Source organism: Mastacembelus armatus, chromosome 3, assembly GCF_900324485.2.
Source record: "Mastacembelus armatus chromosome 3, fMasArm1.2, whole genome shotgun sequence".
Lineage (NCBI taxonomy): Eukaryota > Metazoa > Chordata > Actinopteri > Synbranchiformes > Mastacembelidae > Mastacembelus > Mastacembelus armatus.
In genome coordinates this window covers 16,185,334-16,196,553 of record NC_046635.1, presented here as the reverse complement: position 1 = coordinate 16,196,553, position 11,220 = coordinate 16,185,334, and the positions used below count along the sequence as shown (strand labels likewise).

The window sequence follows — 11,220 nt, the reverse complement described above, 5'->3', positions numbered from 1 at the left end:
CCTTCCAAACAATAGCTATCCTCCTCTCACTCTTCTTCACTACCATTCACTCTAGCCATACGTTTTCCCTAAAAAACGTAAGGTGATGTTTTCTTTTAATTCAGTGGGTGGCGGTAATGCATCCTAAGTGGTTTGCAAACCGCCATAAATAACAAAAGAAGAAGAAGGAGAAGAAGAAGGAGAAGAAGAAGAAGAAGTGGGAGAAGAAGAAGGAGAAGAAGAAGAAGAAGTAGGAGAAGAAGTAGGAGAAGAAGTAGTAGTAATAAGAATACATTTTTGTATATATCAACCTGGCTGCTATCTGGAACTGACTATCAGGCCAAAATGGTGAGTGCGATTAAAAAGCACTGTAAATTTGGACTACGCTAAATTGAAAATAGGTCTTTTTTTAAATAAAATTCCAACATTGATATGGGCTCACAGTTTCAACAGACGGCAGCTTTTAATGTGTGGTTAAGGGAAAACCTGATAGAAAATTTAGCAGGTTTGGTACATTAGCATTAGTAACGTTATAAGGCCCTGTTTGCTTTATCGGTCTTGTTTTGACTAGTAAGAGGCTCGGAAGTTATGGTTGTGGTTATGGTTAGGAGTAATGCCACCTAAAAGATGTGTAATTAGCTAATAAATGAAGTATTTGCAGCCTGTTTACCCTAGCTATAGATAGAGCTGCAAGTTCCTAGAAAATATGTGTTAGTGCTAACATACTGATTAGCTCGGTGTAATATGAAGCTAACTATAGTTTAACGTACAGGCTAGTGTCGAATTATAGCAGCAAATCTTAAAGAAACAAATATTTTCATATCTAACTAAAACGTGCACTTGTTGGAAAGGTACAGTTAGGTAACACTAGTTGATTTGCGTAAATGGCTAACGTTACACCGATCAGCCATAATATGACCACCGACAGGTAAATTGCGTTATCTTATTACAAGGGCACTTGTCAATGTTAGGGTGGGCAGCAAGTGAACATTCCATCCTCTTAGTTGATGTGCTGGAATCAGGAAAGACAGGCAAGCGTAAGGATGTGAGGAACTTTGACAATGGCCAAAATGTGATAGCTAGATGACCGAATCAGAGTATCTCCAATATATTGCCATAGGTTTCCCAGCAGGGACGTATATGATTTCCAGTCTTACTCCTGTTGAAATCATACTCCCCTCCACCAGCTCTGGTTAACATGGTCACAGACAGCTTACTAGTGGAATGGATTTGCCATGTATTTTCTTTACTCTTTATCCAAACTACTTAAATCTCTGCTTATAGATTTTAAATTTATTATAACGCTTTCATGCATGGTCTTGGTGATAGCTGTGTGGAAAAAATCGATGGATGAACGGCTGTATTAAAGAAGGCCTTCGGGTTCAGATGCGTTGCACCGCCTATTAGCAATCTGATGCCCTTTCACGTGCGGAGGAGTGTGATTTATCCAGGGAGTGGAAAGTCGGTACAACACTGGTCCCAAACCTGGATTAAAAACGGGGAAGGCGATGCGCCAGTCTAGCAATCTGTCCTAGTGAAAAATCCACCGCTACGAAACATTAAGCATCCCTTCAGCTGCTGGCACTGTGAGTGTATGATTTGGAGCACTTGCCAGTGGTGGGGGTAGTTGTCAGCCAATTATACTCCACAGCGCAGGAGGGACTCCACTTCATTGCTCATAGTAATTGACTTTGTTTTGAGCAAATACTTAGTCAAGTTATTATTGTGTTGAACAGCTGTGTGTAAAATATTCTGAATATTTTTGCGTGTAAGATGCCATTTTCTGTCATGTACTTTTTTTCAGAGTTTCCTTGGAGGTTTGTTTGGGCCGGTATGTGAGATAGATGTATTGCTAAACGATGCAGAGAACAGAAAGACAGCTGAGTCGAAAACGGAAGATGGGAAAGTTGAGAAACACTACCTGTTCTATGACGGAGAGTCTGTGTCTGGAAAGGTAAAGTTACTTTACATTATTTATAAGCAAGGTTGCAGGACCTCATAGTGTTAACTAAAGGGGCCATACACACATGAAACATGGCTTTGATTTGATATCATTTTATTAGTTAACAGTGCTCACTCACCAGGTAATGGACTTCTCTGTAGTACTAACGTATATTTTAGGATAGTCCTTTTATCTATCACACATACATTCAGTGTTATCCCCGTTAAATAATCCAGTCACGTACCTAGAGATGACATTTGTGGGTCACATAGCCGACAGTTAATGTGCTGTATTTTCTTTGTTTAATTAGGCCCGAGCACTGCACTGATAGTGCAGGCAAGGGCCTATTGTGATCGCTCAGTGAGCCAGGAGTACAAAACTGCAAGGGGTCCCCCACGGTAACATGGACGACTTACCCACACCACACCATGACGTGGGACTGCGTGAGACCTTTCCGAAAATATATATATTATGATTGACAGGTGGCTGTGGGCCTGGAAATCGTTAGGAATATTCTTATTATTATTATTACGAATCGTTTTCTTCTTCTGCGTAAAAACCCTTAATTTGACCCCCTGAACATATTCGAAAACTCACGAAAATTTGCACCCAAATCAGAATCGTGAAAAAATTTAGTTTTTTAAAGGTTTCACACACGACCTCAAAACAATGGCTCCACAGCGCCCCCGAGAAAAGTCGAAATACATTGCGCCTATGGGAGGCCGACCCACACTTTTTTCATCGCACACTCACTAAACTCGGCACGCCTCTTCTTCCTTTCGGGGCAAGCAAAAAAGCTTATCATGTCAAGGTCGTATGACAAACAGGAAGTCCACCAGCCTGGAGTTTATCTAAAGGTCATTGAGTTTGCCGTTTTTTGCTGCCCTCGCATTCTTTCGAACTCGTCCTAGGGCTTTTCACCGATTGAGCTCATTTTTGGTCAGCATCACCTAGACCCATGGGGCTGCAAAAGTTATCCAAATTTTTTCGCTCACTTTCACGGTTTTCGTTTGACGCCGCCTTCCAGCCGACGTACGATTTTTGGCTCGCCACCATTTCTTCAACTTGTAATAACTCTCACACGCATGGTCGGATTTGAATCGGACCAATTGATGAATTCAATTCAATTCAATTTTATTTGTATAGCGCCAAATCACAATACAAATCATCTCAAGGCACTTTACAAAAACTAAAACTAAAAACCCAACAATTCCCTTATGAGCAAGCACTTGGCGACAGTGGAGAGGAAAAAACTCCCTTTAACGGAAGAAAAAAAAACCTCCAGCAGAACCGGGCTCAGTTTGGGCGGCCATCTGCCTCGACCGGTTGGGGTGAGTGGATAGAGCAGAGAGAAAAGAACAGCAACAATAAACAACAAATAGACACTGCAAGTTGGTGGGGCCAGTAACTGCACATCAGCGATAAACAGCTCCAGGACCAGGGACACCTGCAGAAGGTACAGAGAGAGAGAGAGAGAGGGAGGGAGAGAGCACAAACTAGGGTAGAGAGAGAGCACAAGGTTAGTAACATTCAATGGTGGAATATACATGAGGTGGGAGAGAAGGGGGGGGGTTAGGGTAGGGGAGCTCAGTGCACCGATGGTCCTCAGGCAGTCTAGTCTTGAGAACTCTGGGAACCACAAGTAGGCCTGCACTCTGAGAGCGAAGTGGTCTATTGGGATAATATGGTACTATGAGGTCTTTAAGGTATGAAGGAGCTTGATTATGAAGGGATTTGTATGTGAGAAGAAGGATTTTAAATTCTATTCTATATTTTACAGGGAGCCAATGAAGAGAAGCCAATATAGGAGAAATATGATCTCTCTTGCTAGTTCCTGTCAGGACTCTGGCTGCGGCATTCTGGATTAATTGGAGGCTTTTTATTAAGATATTAGGACATCCAGATAGTAATGAGTTACAGTAATCTAGCCTTGAGGAAACAAACGCATGGACTAGTTTTTCTGCATCATTTTGAGACAGGATGTTCCTAATTTTGGAAATGTTGCACAGGTGAAAGAATGCAGTTCTAGAAATTTGTTTTATGTGTGAGTTAAAGGACATGTCCTGGTCAAAAATAACTCCAAGGTTTTTTACAGTAGTGCTGGAGGCCAGGGCTATGCCATCTAGAGTAGCTATAATTTTAGAAAAGTTATTTCTGAGATTTTTAGGCCCAAATATAATGACTTCTGTTTTCTCCGAGTTTAAAAGTAAAAAGTTACTGGTCATCCAAGCCTTTATGTCAGTTAGACAGGCTTGAAGTCTGGTTAACTGGTTTGTGTTAACAGGTTTAATAGATAGATATAACTGAGTGTCATCCGCATAGCAGTGGTAATTAATAGAGTGCTTCCTAATGATATATCCTAAAGGAAGCATGTACAGGGTGAACAGAATCGGTCCTAGCACAGAACCTTGTGGAACTCCATAACTAACTTTTGTTCGTGTGGAAGGTTCATCATGGACATGAACAAACTGGAATCTGTCCGATAAATAGGATTGGAACCACTTTAACGCTGTTCCTCTGATACCAATCACATGCTCCAGTCTCTGTAATAAGATGTTGTGGTCAATGGTGTCGAATGCTGCACTAAGGTCTAGGAGGACAAGTATCGAAACAAGTCCATTATCTGAGGCTAAGAGAAGATCGTTGGTAACTTTCAACAGTGCTGTTTCTGTACTATGATGTGCTCTAAATCCTGATTGGAAATCTTCAAATAGTTCATTCCTGTGTAAGGTGGTTTGGTCCGTTCATGGAGAGGCGCCTAGGGATACGGTTTGTTTGGGGACGCGGTTCGCTGGGGGACGCGGTTCGCTCGAGGCGAGGGCCGTTCATCGGCGCTTGCGGCTATATTCTATTTTTATTGTTCTATCGTGACTTGAGTGTGAACTTCAACTTTGTTTGACCATATAATTTTGTGTGAAAAATAAGGCAAGAAGGAAACTTGAGAAATACCATACTGACAAGAAAACTGTATTTTTAGATTGTCGTTAGTTCAATTAGTTCAATATATTTTCTTATCTAAAGGGTGCACTTCGGTAAATTTGGTAATTGATTAGAATAAATTGCATAACATTACACTGATCAGCCATAACATTGTGACCACCGACTGGCAAAATAAATAATGCTGTTTATCTCATGTCACTTGTTGTAGGATGTATTTGGCACCAAGTGAACATTCCATTTGCAATGTAATTTTGACAGGCCAAAATGTGATGGCTAGATGACTGAATTAGAGTATCTCCTAAACAGATACATGTATGTTATCAACAGGGATTGCTCTTGTCGGATACGTTTTTATATTCTGTACATGGAGGATATTTTAGTTTTCTCTGTCAAATTAAAATATATATTAGTAAATGAGTAATATTATCAAGCTGTCATTGTGATAACATATTTATTGGTGCATATTTGCCCTCATCAAACATTTCTTCTGTAGGTGAATCTAAATGTGAAACAGGGAGGAAAGCGACTGGAGCATCAGGGAATCCGTATTGAGTTTGTTGGACAGATAGGTGAGCATGATTAAGCGTGTAAGTGTACAGTATTTATCAGTACTATCCTTTATCAGACTGTTTTCCTGCCTTTCATACAAGGTCTGAATATGTAACTGTTAATTCTAATGATGATAAACTACCGTTCCTATTTTGTTGTTTTGATATATTCTCTTCAGAGCTTAAAATCTCTAATTTGCCTTGTTTAACTTGTGCCATGAAATATTTGTAAAGGTAATTGAATCCATTATGGCTTTATAGCTGGGTTTAACAGGTGTAACAGAGTATATGGTCATCATTTGCAGCCTGCCACAGTTGGGCTAAATCCTTCTCCAATTATAATTGTAGTAGGCGTGTGGTAACGAGAGCAGTTACCCCACTCCTTGAAAGACCATGGAATCAGGATGACATGATTCCAATGTGTAAAATTTTTTATAGTCCAACTGAAGCTTGGGGTTTTAGAAACAAATCTTTACTTTACTTTAGTTTTGCTAGCCGGCAGACCACTGTGCAATCTGCTGTTACATCTGCCCTTGATTATTGCAACATTGTGTAGATGCATGTCTCCACCTCAATTTCAAAGCCTCTTTGCTCAGTGTATTGCAGTGTACTACACTTTCACAGGTGATAGAATCCTAACTCACCATCATATATAATATGAAAAGGCATGATCGTTCTTAACAGACAAAAGGAAATTTCATTGTATTATTTATCTATAAGGCACTACTGCAAATAGTGCCTCAATATCTCTGCTCTCTGGTCTCATATTAACGCAATGCTTACAGTGGCAGATAACTGGATATATTAATATTTTAGAACTGAGTTTTAGGTGTTATGCTGCCTCTGAATTGAGGATCAGAAAACTTTAAAATCTCTATTTACTTGGGGATTTTATAGGCCTATACATGTGATTTTTTTTTTCTGACCATATGTTTGTTCTTGTGTACCTGTCTCTCTTGGAAAAAAGGGACTACCTTTTAAATAAGGATTAAATATTTTTTAAAAATTAACTCTCTTGCATTTCAGAGCTGTTCTCCGATAAGAGCAACACCCATGAGTTTGTGGACTTGGTCAAAGAGCTGGCTCTACCAGGAGAACTCACCCAGAACAGAAGCTATGACTTTGAGTTCATACAGGTGGAGAAGCCGTATGAATCCTATATGGGAGCAAATGTCAGACTAAGGTATACAAATAACAGAGCTTAAGATGAGGGTTATGAGGCAAACTGCAAGTTATATTATTATTTACAATTGGTAAATGATGTTTGATTGTCCACCCTGATGATGCTCCTGATGAGTCAGCAGATGGTGTCCTGGGCTATTTCCTCCCAGATCTGGATCAGGGCATCAGTGAACTCCTGGACAGTCTGTGGTGGTACATGGTGGCATCGGATGTTTGGTCCTTAAGGAACACTGCCCTGCTTGTTTTCTAGCTATCCCTGCTATACAAACAGCTGATTACCTGAATTAGAAATGGGATAGCTGGGATATAGCTGGAAAATAAGCAGGGCAGTGTTCCTTGAGGACCAGGCTTGGGAACCACTGCTATATTGCACCTGTTGTCACTTTAATTTGTACTAAAGCAGGTGGAACTGATTCACAACCACATGTGCTTCCTAAATGGACAAATTTATATCCCTGATGTTTAACTGACTTGCTGTTATAGTCACTGATGGTGATGATTTAGTGTTCCCTTAATTTATATTAAGCAGTTTACAATGATAACTTGGTGGCAATGGCGGTGCAGTTGTTAGCACTGTCACTTCACAGCAAGAAGTTTCTGGGCTCAAATACTGTTTGAACCTGCTGGAGTTTGCATGTTCTTCCTGTGCCTGCATGAGTTTTCTCCACTCACTCAGTTAATCAAAAATAATCTGTTCATTTTACAGATGACAGTTTAGTTGCAGCTTTATGTTATTAATAGTATTTCTTAGAAGCAGCCAGATACTGGCAAAATTTGAATTGTGTGTATGACAATTGCACGGGCTAATCAAAATTTGACATTCTGGCCTGTTTGGCTTAGGTCTGTGCACCTGTGAGGGAGAAAAGTCTGTGAAGATTCTCAGTCGTCCAGGGAAATCTAAAGGTTGAGTCGTGGTAACTGGACTTGCAGTTTTAAGGCCGAAACGTTTTGCCACCCATCCAGGTGACTTCTTCAGTCTAAGAAAAAAGCTGGAGTGGAACCTCCAATTTATCTCACAGGCTGGTTTCATTCCACCCCTAGACCCATAGGCTCACTAGGTGAGCTTTGTAAATCAGGTGAGAGTCGTTAAACCCATGCCCCTGAGTTGGTTTCACTTCACACCTGGTCTGAATAGGCTTGTTAGGTGAACAAAGGAGTTAATGGTGGACTCATGTGACCCCTCTGATTCACCATCTGGCTGCAGAGTGTGACCTCCCTGGGAAACATTTGATTTGTTCCTTAATTTGCTGGGAACAAATGAAAGGGCCACCTGGTAGATTGAAGACAGATTGTCTGAGCCCTTTCATCATCAACCAACACAGGGCCGTGGGTCTAATGACTCTCACCTGATAGCTCACCTAGTGAGCCTATGGGTCTAGGGGTGGAGTGAAACCTGCAAGTCCAGTTGCCATGACTCAACCTTTAGACACTCAGTTTTCTATATTTTGTAATGTTATTTGTTTGCAACTCTGCTAGGGTTGTTACATACTGATAGACTGTAGGCATTACCTTTGGAGAACTCGCTCTTTAAAGCATGAGTTGTTTTTGCAGGTATTTCCTCAGGGTCACAATAGTTCGTCGTCTGTCTGACTTGGTGAAGGAATATGAGTTAATTGTTCACCAGTTAGCCACCTATCCAGATGTCAACAACTCGATCAAGATGGAGGTTGGCATTGAAGACTGTCTTCACATTGAGTTTGAATATAATAAATCCAAGTAAGATAAATATTACTGTAAATTCTCAACTGAAGTGTTTTTGGCTGCCATAGAAGTCAATTTCAAATTTTGTTTGAGCAACTTCTCTTGATGTGTCTCTGCTAGATACCACCTTAAAGATGTGATTGTTGGGAAGATTTACTTCCTGTTGGTCAGGATCAAGATCCAGCACATGGAACTGCAGCTCATCAAAAAGGAGATAACAGGAATAGGTAAAAATCTGATTAACTGATTAATCAAACACATAGATGGCAGGTGTGTATGGAGCAAGAGCATGACTGTTAACCACTACTGAGGTTTCTCTAGCTGTAAAATGTTGCAGTTTTAGTCTTCTGAAAAGTGATGTGCGGCTTTGCTCCACTTGACTACGTTCTCAACTTCTCACTCAACGAAACTGTCCTCTTTTTAGGTCCCAGTACTACCACTGAGACAGAGACAGTTGCAAAGTATGAGATCATGGATGGAGCTCCAGTGAAAGGAGAATCAATCCCCATCAGACTGTTCCTAGCAGGTAAGAGTGGATAACATAATGTGACCTCTTACTATAAGGGTGTCAGTTTCCCTCTCATTTAATTATATAAATAGGCATATTTGTACTTTAGGATTGTGTGACAGGCTATCATGTATTCTATTTCCATATAGGGTATGACTTAACACCCACAATGAGGGATGTAAACAAGAAGTTCTCTGTACGCTACTTTCTTAATCTGGTCCTGGTGGATGAAGAGGACAGAAGATACTTTAAACAACAGGTAACACAATTGTACATGCTGTTAATAGTATTCTGCATCACTGAGCTAATATTTCTAACTGTTGGCAGTATTGGAGTTGTCAGTAATGAAAGAAGTACTTAGAATCTTCACTGAGCAAAAGTAGTGATAACACACTAAAATACTTGTCTATTATAAGTGTGACTCCAGCATTCAAAATGTTACTTAAGTTAAAGTGCAAATGTAGCATCATTACATATTTACAGTGCAATTAAGAATAATGTATATAATACCATAGGATTATAATTATTGGTTCATTACTATGTAGATCGCATTTAATGTTGCAGCTGATAGAGCTCATTTTAACTGATTTTATTTGATGTCCAATGTTTACAGAATGTCTTCCTTCAGATGATTTTGCTTATGACTATTCAAGTACATATATGCACAACTGCTTTCTTTTTGTTCTTACATAATTGCTCTCCTTTTGTGTGCACCTATCTACTTTCTGCTCCATTCATTCCTCTGCATCTGTGTTTAGGAGATTGTTTTGTGGAGAAAGGCCCCTGAGAAGCTCAGGAAAAGAAACTTCCACCAGCGCTATGAGTCGCCCGAGTCCCGAACTCAGCCAGTTAATGCAGAGCAGCCAGAGATGTGAGGGTGTTGCAATGAACTTAAAATCCATATATACTACTACTGACTATCCAGAGGTGTGAGGGACACCTGACTTTCTCCCTGGACTGAGAAATATCTGTATATATTGATGCACATAACATACCTTCAGACGTCCGCCTCACTACATCACTGAATAGGATGTGAGGTGTCTTGCTGCCATCACTCACTCCCCCACGTCTAACACATACTTGTATACACATTAGTCCGCTGAATGCTAAATGTTAAGTGCAAATTAAATCAAACCAAGTAGGAAAGAGTGGGACAGCCTATTTGATTCTGGCATAGGATGTGAGGTGTCTCGCTGCCATCACTCACTCCCCGAAGTCTAAAACATACTTGTATATACATTAGTCCGCTGAATGCTAAATGTTAAGTGCAAATTAAATCAAACCAAGTAGGAAAGAGTGAGACAGCCTATTTGAGTCTGGCATCTGAAACTGAAACACACCCAAGCACACACAAGTAACACCATATGACTTTAGTTTGCTGAATGCATAATAAAACAGGAGCGAAGACGGATGAAAAGGAGGAGATAGCTACAGACAGCCACACTACCATTCAACCCATTCTTCTGTAACCACACTTTTCCCTGTCCTTTCTCCCAATTCCATAAATAATAACACTTTCATGAGTCTGACTGGACGAGGGATTGAAAGTATTTAAGACGTGCCTGAATAAAGGACATGAAAGACTTAGCTTAGCTATAAGTCACACACACACATGCTCTTTAGTGACAATATCAGTGTTTTAGCTACCATACCACTGTGCTCTCATTCGGCTATCTAGATGTAACTTAGTTCAAAAATTTTTGTTAAGTATGTCCACAACCTGTTCTTTTCATATCCTTCATATATTGACTTTGAGGTTACTGTAATAAGTCCCTTTAGTCCTAAATTTCATCTTTTAAAATGAGTGCTGTTGTAAAAATGAAAACATATTCCAATCATTTAATATTTTCATCCAGATGAAAATGATCAGCTCAGTGTTATTTAATGCAATTAATTACATCAGAAACATCTAAAGGTGCATTATTGATTATCTGTAGATTCTCAGTTACCAAATAGTTTGGTTTATAAAGTGTCAGAAAAAAGTGAAATTGAGTCTATACAATTTTCTAGAGTCTGATGTGACCACATTTTATATGATCAGCAGTCCAAAACAAAACAGCTTTATTCTTTAAATCAAAATATTTTAGTCTCTTGTAAGTTTAATATTGGATGTGGTTTTCACTGATGAGGTTTGTGTGTTTACTACCATTTGCCTCCAGATTTATCGATAGGCTATGATTTGCTTTTTGAAAGTCAACTTGTTTGCCTGGTCCAGAATTTTTTTTGTTTGATCTTGAAAGTGCTGTTTATTCATAACTTATTTTCAAAAATGGACACCATAATTGTTTTTCTCCTGAAAAAATCAAATTCAATACACCCAAATTACTGTACCAAAATTTATTGAAAAACTTTGAGTGATTTAAGCTCCATGGGTTAAATTCAGTTGACCTCCAATTTAATGTTTTGTATGGCCTAGTTGG

At 39.6% G+C, this 11,220-nt stretch overlaps 1 protein-coding gene across 1 annotated transcript; it reads left to right on the top strand.

Annotated features, from left to right (window-relative positions):
• Nucleotides 1–200: 200 nt before the first annotated feature.
• Nucleotides 201–10,484, top strand: vps26a (VPS26, retromer complex component A). The gene is made up of 9 exons (XM_026293985.1): nt 201–327; nt 1,784–1,933; nt 5,355–5,430; nt 6,436–6,592; nt 8,143–8,307; nt 8,413–8,519; nt 8,717–8,818; nt 8,950–9,059; nt 9,559–10,484. Exons 1-9 carry the CDS (start codon nt 325–327, stop codon nt 9,673–9,675), a joined length of 987 nt encoding a protein of 328 aa, XP_026149770.1. The 5' UTR covers nt 201–324; the 3' UTR covers nt 9,676–10,484.
• Nucleotides 10,485–11,220: the final 736 nt, after the last annotated feature.

What these genes read in the sequence shown, in the direction of transcription:
- vps26a (XM_026293985.1), top strand. An exon ending in GAGAGTCTGTGTCTGGAAAG is followed by an intron (nt 1,934 to 5,354) that starts GTAAAGTTACTT and finishes TTTCTTCTGTAG; the next exon opens with GTGAATCTAAATGTGAAACA. An exon ending in GAAGATACTTTAAACAACAG is followed by an intron (nt 9,060 to 9,558) that starts GTAACACAATTG and finishes ATCTGTGTTTAG; the next exon opens with GAGATTGTTTTGTGGAGAAA.